At 37.5% G+C, this 18154-nt stretch overlaps 1 protein-coding gene across 4 annotated transcripts in view; it reads left to right on the plus strand.

The window, feature by feature from the left end:
* Positions 1-18154, plus strand: part of RASA1 (RAS p21 protein activator 1) — a 115896-nt gene that overhangs the window by 38750 nt on the left and 58992 nt on the right. The window contains exon 1 of one of the 4 annotated variants that reach the window (XM_055563589.1): positions 8896-9071. The exons of the other annotated variants lie outside the window; for them this stretch is intronic. Coding sequence (XP_055419564.1) covers positions 8911-9071 — 161 coding nt within the window. The 5' untranslated portion in view covers positions 8896-8910. Of the gene's footprint in view, positions 1-8895; positions 9072-18154 lie in introns of those variants that run through there. 4 annotated transcript variants of the gene reach the window in all.

Consider the following 18154-nt stretch of genomic DNA (forward strand, 5'->3'; position numbering starts at 1 on the left):
AAGTTTAGTGTGAAGAGTTTTTCTATATTTCAGATTACTTTTTTAAAGTATGCTTTTTATTGAAGTATAATGCACATATAGTATAGCATTGCAAGTTTTCATCTCAATGAATTTTAGCAGTGTTATTAGTAGGTATTATATATGCATGATATGTATTAATACATATTATTTTTTTTACTATTAATTATTTGCTAATAATATCTGTTACCAGCATCCTAGAAGTCCTTTTCTGTCCCAGTCTAATACCCATGTCACTTGTCCAAAGTGAAAGGCGCTCAGTCGTGTCTGACTCTGCGAGCCTAAGGACTTATACAATCCATGGAATTCTCCAGGCCATAATACTGGAGTGGGTAGCTGTTCCCTTCTCCAGGAGATCTTGCCAGCCTAGGAATTGAACCTAGGTCTCCCACATTGTAGGCGGATTCTTTACCATCTGAGCCACCAGGGAAGCCCAAGAATACTACAGCAGGTAGCCTATCCCTTCTTCAGCGGATTTTCTGGACCCAGGAATCGAGCCAGGGTCTCCTGCATTGCAGGCGGATTCTTTACCAGCTGAGCCACCAGGGAAGCCCACTTGTCCACAAGATAAATGCAATACTAACTTCTTACTCTGTAGATTATTTTTGGGTCTTAAAATTTTCTATAAATTGAGTCATATAGATTCTTTTGTGTTACTTCATTAACTTTGTTACATTTATGAAATATATCCATGTTGTTGCTTGTACAATATTTCACTCTTTCTTGGCTTGTATTTGTTAACACTGACTAACCTGTGTATTATCTTTTCTGCTACAGATAGACATGACAGGGTGTATCCAGTTTTGTCTATTACAAATAGTACAGCCATGAATTTTTATTGTGTTTTTTTTGTCAGTATATTTATGCAGTTAGGATTAGGTTTACTAGTCATAGGATGTTCATTTGATAGTAAATTTAGTTTTGCAAAGTGCTTATCCCAATTTACATTCTCAGTAACAAAGTATTTTGGTGGGCGTGTGATGAAATAACCCTTGTGGTTTTAATTAGAATCTTCCAGATGTAATGAATAATAATGGTGTGTATCTTTTCATATTGATTAACTTGTTTGGATAACCTCCATAAATTGACTGTTCAAGTCCTTTACCATTTTTTCTGTTTGCTTTTCTTTCTCTTTCCTAATTTTGAGTTGTTCTTTTTCCTGGCTATGAGTCTTTTGTTGGATATACATCTTAAAGATCTCAATTTTGCATCTTGCTTTATCCTCCTCCCTGTTCCTCCTCCTCCTCCTTGTTCCTTTCCTGACCTGCCATTCCCCCTCATCCTTTTAAAAATATTGATGTCTATCGATCCAGCAACATTACTGAACACCATGTCTTCATGTTTATTGTTGTCATAAATTAATGGCAGTCTGTGTGTGAGCCTATTACTCATCTCAATTCTATTCCTTTGGTTTACTTGTCTGTTTTTGTAGTAAGTCTTGATAAATGAGAGTGTAGCAGAACCTATGATTCCCTTTTCATGACTGAAAATGACAGTTTATGACTTCTTTTGATTACTTTTGCTAGAATTAACAGTTTTGTTAATCTTCCCTGAAACCACTTTTGATTTGTTTTCTGAAGTTTTGTTATACCTTTGTTCTTGATTTCATTAATTCTGTTCATTTCTATTTTTTGCCTTTTTGATATTTAACTTTGTTCTTTCACTAATTTCTCGAGGTAAATACTTAAATAATTATTGTCATTCTCCTTTTTTGATATAAGCATTTAGGGCTACAGATTTAATTCTTAGGTATAAGAATTTTGGCTGTATGTCACAGCTTTTTATATGTCTTATCTTCATTATCATTCATTTAAATACTTTGTTTTCCATTGTGGTTTCTTCTTTGATTAATAGTTAAGAGGTATGTTGCTCAATTTCCAAATAGTAGTGCTATTTTTTTTTTAATTGTTTGGGGTTTTTTTTGGGGGGGGGCTAGTGATTTCTTAATATCAGTCCTGAGAACATTGTTCTGAATGGTTTCAGTCCTTTGAAAGGGGTCTTCCTTTTTGATATAGCATATAGCAATTTTGACTCTTGCCTGGAAAATCCCATGGATGGAGGAGCCTGGTAGGCTGCAGTCCATGGGGTCGCGAAGAGTCAGACACGACTGAGCGACTTCACTTTCACTTTTCACTTTAATGCTTTGGAGAAGGAAATGGCAACCCACTCCAGTACTCTTGCCTGGAGAATCCCAGGGACGGGGGAGCGAGCCTGTGGGCTGCCGTCTCTGGGGTTGCACAGAGTCGGACACGACTGAAGCGACTTAGCAGCAGCAGCAGCAGTTTTGACACATGTTGCAAGTTCACTTGAAAATAATATTTATTCTTTTATTATTGGATGTTATTTCTGTGTAGGTCATTACATTATGTTTATGAGTCTTGGTCATATATTTTTATGTTTAATGTTTTGTTTTCTTTTGTTTGCTGCTTTTATCAACCATTAAGAGAAGCATGTTAAAGTTTCCCAACCTACTGTGGTTTATATTTTGATATTGTGTTATTGGTTATATGCCCCGTCAGCTTAGCTTAAATTCCTGGTGAAGTGGCCCTTTAATTATTATGAAATGCCCCTTATTATCTGTATTAATACTTAAAATCTAGCTTGTCTGGTGTAATTTTTTCTTTGGTGCTAGCATGGTATGACTTTTTCCGTCCTTTCACAATCAACTTTCCTATGTTCTTTCATTTAAGATGTATCTCTTGTGTTTTATTTTTTATCCTTTCAGACAGTCTTGATCTTTTAGTGGTTGCCCTAGAGATTATAATACTTATCATGGACTTATTGCAATCTACACAAAATACTTACTTTTACCACTTCCTTAACAATGCTAAGAACTTTGAACACTAACTGTACTTATATTATACTGCTGCTGTTTTATACATTATTGTCCTTAATTTTCATTTATGCTTCAGTACTCATTAAATAGTATTGCTTTATATGGTTGGTATTTATTTATTTATCTAAATATTTACTTATTTACTGTTTTTACTTTATACTGCATTTCTGTGTTTTTCTATGGGAGCCTTTTTTTGTTTTCCTATAGAACTCTTTGAGTATTTCTTTTCCTAAATATCAACTGTCAGCAAATTTGCTTTCTGTTTATCTAAGAACATGTTCATTTTGGTTTTTGAAGAATATTGTTTTTGGGCATAAAATTCTAGGTTTGGAGTTACTGTCCTTCAAAAATGTGAAGATACGCCATTCTCTCTGGTTTCCAGAATTACTGTTGCAAAGTCAGCAAGGATTTTTATTATTTCTTTGAAGATACTGCCTTTTTGTTTTGTTAGCTATTAAAATGTAGCCTTGTCTTTGATTTTTAGCATCTCTTCTGTAATGTATAATACCTAGGTGAGGCAGGCAGTCTGTCTTTCCTTCTTTCTCTTTTTCTGTCTCTTTCACCTTTTCTCTTTCTCTCCCTCCTTCCCTTCCTCTGTCTCTCATCTTGGGGTTGATATCTTTCATTAGATTTGGGAAATTGTTGTCCATTTTCTTTTCAGATTTTGCCTTTGCTCCATTCTCTTCCTCCTCTTCCTCAGCTGCCACCTTTGTTGTTGTTCAGTTGCTCTGTCACGTCTGACTCTTTGCGACCCCATAGACTGCAATATGTCAGGCTTCCATGTCCTTCCCCGTCTCCTGGAGCTTGCTCAAACCCATGTCCATTGAGTCAGTGATGCCATCCAACCATCTCATCCTCTGTCATCCCGTTCTCCTCTTGCCCTCAATCTTTCCCAGCATCAGGGTCTTTTCCAGAGTCAGCTCTTTGAAACAGGTGGCCAGAGTATTGGAGCTTCAGCATCAGTCCTTCCATTGAATACTCAGAGTTGATTTCCTTTAGGATTGACTGGTTTGATCTCCTTGCAGTCCAAGGGACTCTGAAGAGTCTTCTCCAACACCACACTTGAAAAAATTATCCCATTATTTTATATGCTCTTTTCTCTATATTCGATCCTTTTTTTCTTCTTAATGCTTCAGTAAAGATGCTTTCTATGGCAGTTGCCCATTATTAGGTTTTTAAAAATATATCTAGTCTGCTGTTACTCTTATATATTTAGTTCTTAATTCTGTAAATTCAGTTACTTTTTAATCATTCCAATTTTATGACTAAACTCTAGCTTTTATCTTTTCACATATTTTCTTAGATTATTAGTCTTTCTTTTTAAATTTCAAATTTATTCACCTGTGCATCTGAGATTGATAGTTTGTAACATTTTTCTTCTTTTGATCAGTGTTTTTAGAATTTCTCCAAGTTATTAGTCTCTCCAAGAGCCAACTTTTTTTTTCCTGCAGTTTTGTAGTGCATCTTTGTTTTATTTTGCAGTGTGTATAAAAAATTACTCTTTAGTTACCAAAAAAAAAAAAAAAATTCCCTTCTACCATTGACTTTCAGTTCTCTAGTTAAACTTTCTAAGATCAACTTAATCAGTTTTTTTGGATATTTATTTAACAGATAAACTTTTTAGAACCTGTCTTATACCAGGCACTGTTCTAGATGCTTAAGATAAATGAATGAATAAATGAAGATACTTTGTTTTTTGGAGGTTATATTTTCCTGGGGGAAAGATATAAATGTAAATTACATAAAATATAGAGGAGATAAGTGCCATGATTAAAAAAAAGGAGATGAAATTGGACAGGATTAAGGGGTATTGATCATGCCAGAAGGGAGTGTGCAAATTTTAATTAAGGTGGTCAGAATAGGACTCATTGAGGAGATTTTGTACTTGTGTTTATTTGGATTATTTTTTTTAAGTGGTTGAATGGTTTTCTGCTGGATGTACATAATTTATTTAATTAGATCTCTAGTTATTAAATAAGTTTTATCTAGCCTTTTGGTATTGTAAACAGCTATAATAATGGTCCTTGAGTGTGTTATATGAGCACACGTGTGCCTTTAAAATTTTGCTTTTTATCTTGACATGAAGTTTTTGTGCTGTCAAATCTCAATCTTTGTATTTTTTTTTTTTTCTTTTTTGGCTTTTCAAGCCTGGATTATCATGTATTAAGATTTATATTTAACCTAAGTTTGATTTAAAAATAATTATTTAATTTCTCTGGCACTTGTTTTGTATATTTTGTTTGGGAATCATTGCTTGATTACTTTCTAAACAGCTAATTGATTGTTGCAGGACTGTTAATGAATACTTTTTGTATATTCAGTTTTTATGTGTCATAGGGTCCTTTTCTAGAATTGATGTGCATGAAATGGTTGAAAGATGTGCTGTTGGTCGTGTGATGGAAGGAAGTCTTTAGGGGGAAGAGAGAGGGCGTATATGTAATGTTTTGACTGGAGTAAAAGCATGGGTTACCCACGGTAGCAAGTCCTGTCAATGAGCTTATTGATGTTGAAGGTCAGTTAATGACTGGCTGATTAGAAGTTCATTTCTTTGTGCATAATTTAGACTCATCCGTAAAACAACCCTAAATAACTGCTGAAACTATTTCAAAGGTAAAGAATGTAGCACACATCAAGGAGAAACTAGGGAATTTTAAATGATTTTAAGCCTGTGAGTCAACTGAAGAAAAATTAGTAATCTAAAGAGAATGGAATTGATCATTAAAATATTAGTAAGTAGAAGAAAGATTTCAAAGCTCGAAAGTTAAAATCTGAAACATATCAATAAAATTTATGTTTGAATGAATAAAGTATTTGGAAATAGGGTGCTTTGTAACTGAGTTGATCTTATATACAAACAATGACAGTCCCAACTTCATAACTAATAGAGTCTGGGTGAGGTTAGTGTAAAGATATAGAGAGAGAAGAATTCAATTTTGGGTTATACTATTGATAGTGGCCTTGTCTTCCATTTAAAAGATGGCAGACAGGCTTAGCTCAGATGGTTTAGGTTAGAATAGCTTCCCTAGAGTAGACTCTGGTAGTCTGCTTTGACTAGGATATTGACTTCAAAACTTGTGGTTCTTTGAGACCCTTTGGAGTTCTGTAAAGGTTTTCATAATACTAAGCCATTATTTGCCATTCTTACTTGGTTGACATTTGCACTGATGGTGCAAAGCAGTGTTTCTGTAACTTGAGTGTAAATAAATGTAGTGTCACCAAACTGGACTAGATTTCACCACTACCATATAGTTGTAAAGAAAAAACCAAAACAAAACCGTTTCAATTAAGAATGTCTTTGGAGCAGTGAAAATTACTAGTTTTATTAATTGGCAATCCTGGAGTGCATGTCTTTTATTTTTATTTCTCGCAGCACTGATTTTCCTTTGCTGTGTGTGGGTTTTCTCTAGTTGTGGTGAGCAGGGGCTACTGGCAAGTTGTGGTGCGTGGACTTCTCACTGCAGTAGAGCTTCTGTTGCAGCGCATAGGGCTCTGGGAGCCTGGGCTTCAGCATGTGAGGCGGGGGCTTCAGTAGTTGTGCTGGGGGGCTTCAGTAGTTGGGGTGCACGGGGCTTCAGCCGTTGTGGTGCAGGGACTTAGGTGCCCCACAGCAACTAAGGTCCTGTGGGATCTTTCCAGACCAGGGATGGAACCTGTGTCCCCTGTATTGGCAGGATTCTTAACCACTGGACCGCCAAGGAAGTTCAGGCATATGTCTTTTCAATATTTAGTGTGATAAAATGGAAAACTCATAACGCTACATCCCTAAGCACACTGTCTTGAAAAGCAGTTGTGTGGTTATTTGAGTTGGAGCTGAACTGGCCGCTTCTTTTATGGCTCACTATCTTACTATAAAGAATGACTGACAGACAAACTATGGTTGGTCAGACTTGAGTATTTGAAGTTTTTTTGGGGAAAAGAACAAAGTGAGCCCCTTAGCAACTGACAGTGTTTGGTGCTTTCAAGCGGAATTTGAGCATTCAAGTAAATATTAGAATTTTGGAAACCTTGTTATCTGCACTATAAGTTTGAGAGCTTTCTAAATACTTAAATGCCTTTTCCAATGACTTTTTTTTTTTTTTTCTGGGCAGAGATTTCTTGTGACACTATAAAATTGTTTAGCATTTTTTCAAAATATAACAACTATTTGGATGAAACATTACATACTGTAAGCTTCATATACCTTTATATGCTATACTCATTTACAGACTGTGTATAGTTTAAGAGAGATTTTTGCAGCTTGTTTCCAAAGAAAAAAATCATTTGTTAAGAATTTGTCTCATGCTCCAAGATAAAGTGGCATACTTATATTTAAATTCCTAATATATTTAAAATAATACCTCTAATGTTAATAATTTAGACTCTTTTCTTGGGCTAAGAAAAAATGTCAGTTGACAGGCATCTCCAAAAATTTCAGGTCAATGTTTAAATAAACCATTTATTTGAAATGCTAGCCAACCCGTAAACTACAATATATTCTTCACATATGCAATTATAATAGCTAGAATTAGCAACAAACATGACATCTTACTAAAACAAAACAAAAATTAAAACCTTTATGCTGAACTCTAGAACATGACTGTGGTCAGCAAGAAAACATGTATAATATGCACATGCGGTGCTTTGTATTTCTTGAAGAAAACCTACCAAACTCAGAGTCACATCAGTTTTTTGAAAGCAGTGCCACTTTTCCTTCATAGTTACTACCTGAAGGGATTTATAACACCCATGTTATATTGGTGGTTGTTGCTGAAGGTTCCTAAAACCACCCTCAGATTCAGTGATTTTCTAGGGGGACCAACAGAACTTGGCAAAGCTGTTGCGCTCCCTGTAACAGCTTCGTATAGCCAAAGGACACAGATTACAATCAGCTAAGACAGAAAGTGCATAGGTCAGAATCAGAATCCAGGAGAGACTAATTGCAAGCCTCTGGTTGTCCTTGCACAGTGGAGTCAGACAGACAGTTCTTAATTCTCCTGGTCACAGTGTGGGGCAGGATGTATGAAGTATTGCTGATCAGGAAAGCTCACCTGAGCCTTGGTGTTTAAAATTTTTATTGAGGTTTAGTCATGTAGGCCTTATGCCCCCTTGTGGCTGACCTTTTGTTACTCCATCAGTTTGACTTCAGAGGTGAACCAAGTCCTCCACTGCAAATAGTGTAAATGGTCTGGCATGGTCCAAGGTTCTCAATAAACAAAGACATTCTTAACTGGACGGGATTTTCAGGTGCGTTGAGGTTATCTCCTAGGAGCGAGGCAAAGGGGAGATGGCAGTTTAAACAGCACAGGCCAACTGCGTAGTTGTCACACAAAGAAAGTGATAGTTTTATATTATAAAATAAAACATGTTAACATTTGGAAGATCTTCATAACTCAGTGAACCAATATTGCCAGGTGGCTAGCTAGTTCACGATGCTACAAAATGTATATGAATAAATGGCATACCAGTGGACTTGAATAGCAGTGTATGGAACATTTCTGGGTGTGGTTAGATTCTACATTTTAACTTTTAAGTAGCTACATCAAATAGCCATTTTCATAACTTATGAACCAAAACAATCAACAACTGATTGAATTCAGAAACAGATATGAGAATCCGGCTCTCTTAAGTTAGCTATTAAAGAGTATATGCAAATGTAAAATAATGCTACTCTTTTCACTAAATATTCTTTTGGAACTTGTCTTACATAAGGAATATGTTTTTTATATTGACAATAGTAACTATTATGTGTTCATTTCAAATATTTGCTATTAATTTAAAATTTTCTCAGTTTCAATTTTTGTTAATATTTATAGAAAGAACTTACATAAGCACATTTCTTGGGGGTCAAGTAAGTTTTTAAATATGTCATAGGACCTGGAGACCAAAAAACTGGTCTAGAGGTAATAGAAGGGTGAGATGAACAGCTAAATTAAGGGAAGAGTAGGCTTGTAACTGGGATCTCAGATAGCTAAGTAGGGATTTGAATGTTCTCATGAATCTTTAGTTCCATCCTGTCACCTTCATTCTTTGTTATTACAGACTGGCTCTAACAAGTAGTGGAAAACCTAGCAAGCATAATGAACAAAGATTCTTTCTTGCATCTGGTAGCATTTACCTTCAGAAGAAGACTGATTCTCACTTTCAGTGTGAAAAACCCTGCTTGTACCCTGTACCATGGCATGACCAGTATTGACTGGGCTACATTCTTCAAAGAAAACTCCTCAGGAGCTGTGTTGTTGTAAGTGGGGGAGAAACAGTAGCCAGAGGGTGGTGTGAGTGTTGAGTGATTTTCCTGAATGGGATGGATGCCAAGTATCAGCATCTTCGAGTGTCAGAAATTTGTATAGATTGCCAGTATTGTGGGAGTTCAGAGCAGGAGAGGTTGGGGTATTCAGATGAGGAAACTAATATCGGCTCAGTTTCTCTTCTAGGAAAACAGATATAACCACAAGGCATCATATACTAGATGATTTTTAGATCAAACCATCACGTGGGGCAGAATGGTCTTTAGGAGATGCCATTGAGGAGGTGGAATTTGGGCTCTGCCAGGAGGCATGGTGTTCCCTGGAGGGAAGAGTGATAAAAAATCTCTAGAATGGAGGTGGGAGGACAATGCAGGTTGAGGAAATAGCTTGAATGGGAGAATGCAAGGCATTCACCATGTGAATTCCAGTCAGGGATTATGACTTGAAAATTTCAGTGTAGGCAGGAATTTTTGACAAATTTGTTTTTCTTAGCTTCCCACCTGTCAGTGCCTACGATTGTGCCAAGTGCTAGAGTAGAGGACTGTAAAGATTACTTAAATGTCCTAGTATCCTCAAGTACTTTTCAAATCTAATGGAGAAAACAGATATGAAAGTGACTGACTATATTGTTGTTGTTCAGTAGCTAAGTTGTGTCCAGCTCTCTGCAACCCCATGGACTGCAGCATGCCAGGCTTCCCTGTCCTTCCCTATCTCCAATATTTTGCTCAAGCTCATGTTCATTGAGTTGGTGATGCCATCCAACCAACCATCTCATCCTCTGTTGCCCCCTTCTCCTCGTGCCGTCAAGTCTTTCTCAGCATCAGGGTCTTTTCCAAGGAGTTAGCTTTTCTCATTCAGGTGGCCAAAGTATTGGAGCTTCAGCATCAGTCCTTGTGTTGAATATTAAGTATTGATTTCCTTTAGGATTGAATAGTTTGATCTCCTTGCTGTCCAGGGGTCTCCCAGGAGTTTTCTCTAGCACCACAATTTGAAAGCATCAGTTCTTCAGTGCTCAGCCTTCTTTATGATCCACTTTCACATCTGTACATGATTGTCTGAAAAACCGTAGCTTTGACTATACAGACCTTTGTTGGCAAAGTGATGTCTCTGATGTTTAATATACCATCTCTGACTCTGTGACCTGATGAACTGTAGCCCACTAGGCTCCTCTCTCCATGGGGATTCTCCAGGCAAGAATATTGGAGTGGGATACCATGCGCTCCTTGGGATCTTCCCAACCCAGGGATTGAACCTAGGTCTCCCACACTGAAGGTGGATTCTTTAATCATTTGAGCCACCAGGGAAACCCAAGAATACTGGAGTGGGTAGCCTATCCCTTCTCCAGGGGAACTTCCCGACCCAGGAATCAAACCAGGATCTTCTGCATTGTAGGCGGATTGTTTACCAGCTGAACTACCAGGGAAGCCTGACCTTTGTCGGCAAAGTGATGTCTCTGATTTTTAATTCACTGTCGAGGTTTGTCATAGCTTTTCTTCCAAAGAGCAAGTGTCTTTTTAATTTCATGACTGCAGTCACCATCCACAGTGATTTTGAAGTCCAAGAAAAGAAAGTCTGTTACTGTTTCCATTGTTTCCCTAATTGCCATGAAGTGATGGGACCAGAAGGCATGACCTTCATTTTTGTAATGTTGAATTTCAAGCCAGCTTTTCCACTCTGCTCTTTGACTGTCATCAAGAGACTCTTTAGTGCCTCTTCACTTTCTGCCATTAGGGTGGTATCATCTTCATATCTGAGGTTGTTGATATTTCTCTTGACAATCTTGAGTCCAGCTTGTGCTTCACGTCGCCCAGCATTTTGCATGATGTATTCTGCATAGAAGTTAAATAATCTGGGTGACAATATATACCCTTGATGTACTCCTTTCCCAATTTGGAATCACTCCATCTTTCCATGTCTGGTTCTAACTGATGCTTCTTGACCTGCATACAGATTGATCAGGAGGCAGGTAAGGTGGTCTGGTATTCCCATTCCCATCTCTTGAGGAATTGTCTACAGTTTGTTGTGATCCACACAGTCAAAGGCTTTAGCATAGTCAGTGAAGCAGAAGTACGTGTTTTTCTAGAATTCCTTTGCTATCTCTGTGATCTAACGAATGTTGGCAATTTGATCTCTGGTTCCTCTGCCTTTTCTAAATCCAGTTTGTACATCTGGAAGTTCTTGGTTCATGTACTGTTGAAGCCTAGATTGAAGGATTTTTAGCATTAACCTTGCTAGCATGTGAAATAAGTACAATCATATGGTAGTTTAAACTTTGTTTGCCATTTCCCTTCTTTGGGCTTGGAATGAAAACTGACCTTTTCTAGTCCTGTGGTCATTGCTGAATTTTCCAAATTTGCTGACATACTGAGTGCAGCACTTTAGCAGAAGCATCTTTTCGGACTTTTAAATAGTTGAGCTGGAATTCCATCACCTCTACTAGCTTGGTCTGTGGTCCTAAGGCCCACTTGGCTTCACACTCTGATATCTGGCTCTAGATGAGTGACCACACCATCGTGTGTAACTATATTATAATAAGACAAAATATCAAAAAAATCGTGTAAGAAATAAGCTGGAGCTTGATAGAAGAAGATTAATTATGACCAGAGGTTCAAGGAGATGGCACTTGTGATAGGCATATGATGAATGGCATGAATTTCTGAAGACAGTAGGGACATTTCAAGTGAAAGGAAGAGCATGATCAAAGGGATAGAGGCTTGAAGGTATGCATTTGATGTGTTTAGGAAGTGACACATGGTCTTGTGAAGAGTGGAAAAGAATTCAGTTCTTTACTGAAAGGACTGAATTCTTTACTGAATGTCATGTCAATAGTTTGGATTTTATTCTTTTAGCAAGGGGACCATTTCAGTTTTTTGAGATCCAGGTCAGGCATAGCTGTTTGGGGAAGTGTTACCGCAGATAAAGGAAATAGAAGAGCAGGAATTACTACAGGACATGATAAAGAAGGATACTGACAGTGGGAAAGGAAAAGATTAGATAAATAAAAGGAATTTGGGATTGTCCAGGCTTTTTGACCAGTTGGATATGAGATAAACAGAGGACTAAGAGCTACTGATGAGAAGTTTCCACTAGGTTGAACAATGTGTAATTTTTTTTAACCTTAAAAATATAGCAATATATAGTTTTAGTTAATAATTTGGGAGAGTGGATTGATGTATAACATAAGTCAAGATGAGAACCAGGGGAGAAGGAAGAGAAAGGATGTGGGAAGTATGGTGAGGTCATTTTTTGATGTGTTGAATTTGACTTATCAGTTGAGATACCCAGGTTGAAAGGTCCAGCAGTTGGAAATGCAGGTTGTCAGTTATGGCTGGCTGTAGAGTTAGGAATGATTTCTGGTGAAAAACACTGTATCACACCAGGTGAACCTGATGGTTACATGTTCTAGATCATATATACGCCTCATATTTTGGAGATGCTAAAGAAAAGCCTTTTGAATATTATACATGTTGTTGAGCGCATTATATTGGGAATTAGGCAGAATGAAATTATTTAAAATATAGTTTTATATTAATATTAAAATTGATGTATTGTTAAAAAAGGGATGTTTTAATTTTCATAGTCACTGTGTTTATAAATAAGTACAGAATTGTTTTGCAGCTCTTATTAATCTAAGGGGCAAAAGCTTTCTTTTTAATAAATGTTGTGTTTTTAAAGAAGTAGCTATCTTCTAGGGTTTTCAGAGAATGTCTCAATCTGAAATTATTACGGAGTACAGTTTGTCTCCTGTTTGAACGCTGGTTTGAGAGAGGGTTAAACGCTGTTGGTGTTATTGTGTTTTATGTACTTAAACGAGGAGGAGTTTCAGAACAATAGTCGTTCTTTCCATTGTTTTTATGTAATAGTAATCAAGCAAATTAAATACTTCCTAGCAATTATGGGTATTTGTCTTGCTTAAGAATCAACATTGATATGAAATTGAATATACTTCAGGTAAAAATAAAATTGAATATACCAGGGAAAAATAATTTTTAAAAAATGAATATACAGGCTGATCCTTTGATTTCTATTAGTGGAAGTTCAAAAATTTAATCAAATTTTTCTCTGACTTCTTAGGTAATTTGATACACAATCTATAATTTTATTAACTTTTAGAAAACATGCAAGACAGATGTTCAAATCTATCAAAGTAGGAAATAGAGGAAATGGAAAACTAGAGAATAGTTTTCATGTTGCAACTCCAGTGATGTTGGAGATGCAGTTTGCAAGTTGGCAGAAGTGTTATGGCTAGAGAAATAGGAAGGAGTCAGTTTTGCTTTTGAAGTTTTGAGTCTGCTAACTGCTAAGTCGCTTCAGTCGTGTCTGACTCTGTGCGACCCCATAGACGGCAGCCCACTAGGCTCCTCTGTCCCTGGGTTTCTCCAGGCAAGAACCCTGGAGTGGGTTGCCATTTCCTTCTCCAATGCATAAAAGTGAAAGTGAAGTCGCTCAGTTGTGTCCGACTCTTCACGACCCCATGGACTGCAGCCCACCAGGCTGCTCCGTCCATGGGATTTTCCAGGCAAGAGTACTGGAGTGGGGTGCCATTGCTGTTTCCATTAACAGTATAGAGGAGTAAAGCAGAAGGGGTGTGTGGATGTATGTGTTTGCTTAAGGATAGCTGCTGATCTATAGTTACCTTAGGGCTTCCCAGGTGATGCAATGGTAAAGAATCCATCTGCCAGTGCAGGAGACACAAGAGACATGAGTTTGATCCTTGGGTCAGGAAGATCCCCTGGAGTAGGAAATAGCAACCCACTCTAGTATTCTTGCCTGGAAAATTCCATGGACGGAGGAGCCTGGTGGGCTACAGTCAAGAGGGTCGCAAAGAGTCAAACACGATTGAGTGCATGCATGCACAGACATAAACGCAGAGTCACCTTAAGCTGAAACTTCTTAGAGGGTACTTGGTAACATAGAAGCTTAACAGGAAAGTCAGCCTTGGAAGAATTTGGGAATCATCATCACAGAAGTTATACTTTGAGCTTAAGAGATACAGATATTTCCATGAGTGAGAATAGAGAAATAGAAATTTCTGGGGAAATAAAGACCAAAAAACCCATAGAAAATAAAAATGTAGGATGACCTTTGGCTCAGTTGCATTATCTTTTCATCTCCTTAAAAAAATGTTAAATAGGAAACATATTTTGAAAAAGCATAGGGAGGAAAACTAAAACAGTACCTAAACATGGTAGGTGCTTAAATATTTTTGAATGAATAAAGGTAATTTGTTTGGGATATATGGGGTCTCACAGAGTTGGACACGACTGAAGTGACTTAGCAGCAGCAGCAGCATAAGGGACATATGTGCTGTGCTTAGTTGTTCAGTCGTGTCCTACTCTTTGTGACCCCATGGACTGTAGCCCTCCAGGCTCCTCTGTCCATGGGGATTCCCCAGGCAGGAATACTGAAGTGGGTTGCCGTGTCCTCTTCCAGGGGATCTTCCCAACCCAGGGATCAAACCCAGGTCTCCCACATTGCAGGCGGATTCTTTACATTCTAAGCCACCAAGGAAGCCCAAGAATACTGGAGTGGGTAGCCTATCCCTTCTCCAGGGGATCTTCCTGACCCAGGAATCCATCCAGGGTCTCCTGCATTGTAGGGGGATTCTTTACCAGCTGAGCTACCAGGGAAGCCCTATAGGGACATATAGGAGAGAGTAATGGACTCGCAGTGGAGAATTTTGAGTGATGTATTCTGATATCCCCAGCCCAGGAGATTATTGCTGAGAGCAGATGAGTGGATAGATCTGAGAATATTTTGAACTTTTAAAATGTTCTTTGAGATCCTCTTTGAGGTACCGAGAAAGTTCAACGAGTGAGGTCTTAAGTCTAGTCTGATTCAGGAGGTTATATTCTTTCCATATTATCTGATAAGAGTTAGACTTGCAAAGTACATTTTGAAAGTTTAAAATATTTTCATGTTCCCATATCTGTATATAAGCTTTTTTTGGCCTTTGCTTGCCTTTACATTTTCCCTCTGCCTGTGACATCTTTCTCCCATTCTCAGTCCTTTGCTTTCTCTGAATTAGTTGCTCCTTACCTTGTAGGTTTCCATTTAGCCATCAGTTTTTTTTCAGAAGGTGCACACTAAAATGCTAAGACTGAAGTTTTCCGTTTGCCCCCACATTCTAGTACTTGCTGTACCAGATTACCGTTGCCTGTTTTGTCTGTGTTCTCCTCGAGATCAGAAACCATAAACTTACATGTAGTGGTGTTCTGTGGTGGTAACTTGTTTTTCTACCATGTAGCACAATGCTTGGCACATACCATGCCAGACTAAAGTTTGCTTTTAAACTTCAGACTCAGTATTTTAAAGATATATCTTAAAATACAGGGTAAGAAATGTTGTAATTACAGTAGGTAGCCACTGAATCACCATACCCTCCAAAGTTTTAGATAGAACATTGTGAAAATTTTTTTTAAAGTATTTTTAAGAAGAAAAACTGCCCTTCAAGATAGTTTACAACTGTGTTACAGTAATAATTCATTGGACCAGATAGATGGTCACGAATCTCATTTTGTTGCCCCAAAAGGGGCATGTGCTGTGTTTAGTTGTTCAGTCGTGTCCTACTCTTTGTGACCCCATGGACTGTAGCCCTCCAGGCTCCTCTGTCCATGGGGATTCCCCAGGCAGGAATACTGAAGTGGGTTGCCGTGTCCTCTTCCAGGGGATCTTCCCAACCCAGGGATCAAACCCAGGTCTCCCACATTGTGTTCTTAGTTACTGGCATGAACTATAATTGTTGAAGTTCTAAGGAAAACTAAACTGTAAAAAATGGTAGTTTTCTGATAAATGAAATTCCACAGATATAATAGCTGGAAGATGTGAGGTAGGAACTGTTAGTTTCCTGTTAATAAGTATTATGCTTTTCCTTTATTTTGTTACTTTAAAAAAATTTCTTTAATGTGTTTGATTAGTGTACAGCATTTTTGGAAATGGTTTGGCTCTCTCTGCCTTTCATTATCTATTTTTTGAGGTGATAGGAGTTAGGTTAGTGAGAACAAGACTATCTTGGTTGAGTGCACTTCACTGTAAATTTTTGATTGCATAAGCATCATGTTATTTGGTCCTACCTTTAGTAGGATCAGTCTGTCAGTAAACTGAATTTGTGAATATATAATAGTGCTGTTTCCTTAAAACTACTCCTCCAGAACTTGAACCTCAAGGTCCAAAACACTGTAAATATGTCACCTGTGGCAAAAGGAAATAGAATTTCTGCTTTTTTCATGAGCTAATTTAATATGAGATATATAACTAGCTGCATAGACACACATACATACTGCTTACTTGCTGAACATACAAGTATACTCAAGAGGTCGAACATACACATGAATATTAATTTTACTGTAGTTGGTCTAAGGATACTACAGCTCTTAGACTTAGTCTAGTGATTGTTCAGGTGAATTACTAGTGACCAGATTTTAGTCTGTCTGCATAGTGATATGGGGGAAAAAAAAGACTGAATAAAATCGTTTACTGTAAGGTATCTTTACTTTCCCCTCTAAAAAGTCCATTTATTTTTGTTAACCACCAGCTTACACTGTACAACTGTAAGAAATGTGTTTGTTAAGAGGAAATGGAAGTTGCAGGAGGTTTATAGTAGTTTTAGCATATGTTTTTAGTTTATGTCTTACCAGTCTGAAATAACCATTTTAATTTCAGAAAGGACGGCATGTGTGAGAAAATCTGCTTAACACATCTTTGAGAGTTACAGAAAAACTTTAGTTTGTGATACGACCAGGCACACAGCGTTCCAGGTGGTTCAGGTGACAAGAAATGTGTCGGCAGTTAGATTTCTGCATATGTTTCTCTGAGAACTTAGGTGCCTTGTCAGCGGCATAACTAGGAGGAATAGCCTGGTGGAAAGTAAAAGTGACCTGCTAGGAGCTTCAGTGTAGTTTCCTTTTTAGACAAAGGATGTTTGTTGATAGTGCTATTTTAATTGTTTTCTACTGAGTAGACAGTTTCCATTTAGTATTGCCAGGTTAGTTAAATGGTTCGAGTTAAGTGTCTGTCTATATTCATACCAGGTTGCTTTCTTATTGTACAGATTTCTTTATTATTCTACCTGATTAGCCTCTCCAAAGTCCCTTAAACATACTGCACCAGTGTAAAACATGCATTTATAAAAACATTTATGTGATTCTAGATTTAGAAATACAATGATCCTGTAGCTTGCCCAACTTGTCTTTTCTAGTTAACTTACTTAATATGTTTTATGTCAGATGTTTTATCTTAGATACAGTGATTGTGTAGTGTCTACTATGTCTGCTTGTAAGATTTCTTAACAAAATGGCAAAACTAGCTGAGAAAAACATATATATCCACATTGGGGCAGAATGAGGCTATTTGAGGGCTTCTAGAAGCCTAGAATTGCCAGGAGGAATGAGAGTATTCCAATGTCAATTAATATGTGTGATCTGTAAAGTTCAAAGAGATTTTTTGGGAAAAGAAATTTCCTCTTAAAATCAGTATTTTAGTAGAAACAAAGATTGGTATTTCCTGTCCTCGTCCCAAAATTAGATGGAAAGTAAACAAGACTGGAAAATAGGAAGATAACTGAGGCTTAGGTGATCCACAAATACAGGAGTCAGTATACAATTTGAGATTTTCATTGATGACGTTGATTTAGTCTTGTAGTCTGTGTATATTGTTTATATGTATCAAATTTTGTATGTATTTATTTATAATTATGCAACCTTCTGTGAAGTTAGTTATTATGTGCCTATACAGCCTGTGGTAGTGCTTTTTTATTTTTATGTATTTCTCTGAAGGAGTTTAGGACAAATATTTAATATATTTTAAGGCTGAGATGAAGATTATTTCCCCCCCTTTTTACAAGTGATGGTAATGAGGTACAAAGTTTAGAGACTTGACCATGATTATGGAGGTTTCTGGTAAGTCCTAGTCTCACCAGTCCATTTAATCTCTTGGAGAAGGAAATGGCAACCCACTCCAGTGTTCTTGCCTGGAGAATCCCAGGGACGGGGGAGCCTGGTGGACTACCGTCTATGGGGTCGCACAGAGTCGGACACGACTGAAGCGACTTAGCAGCAGCAGCAGCAGAGGTGCCATT

Source organism: Bubalus kerabau, chromosome 1 (assembly GCF_029407905.1).
Source record: "Bubalus kerabau isolate K-KA32 ecotype Philippines breed swamp buffalo chromosome 1, PCC_UOA_SB_1v2, whole genome shotgun sequence".
In the NCBI taxonomy this organism is placed as follows: domain Eukaryota; kingdom Metazoa; phylum Chordata; class Mammalia; order Artiodactyla; family Bovidae; genus Bubalus; species Bubalus kerabau.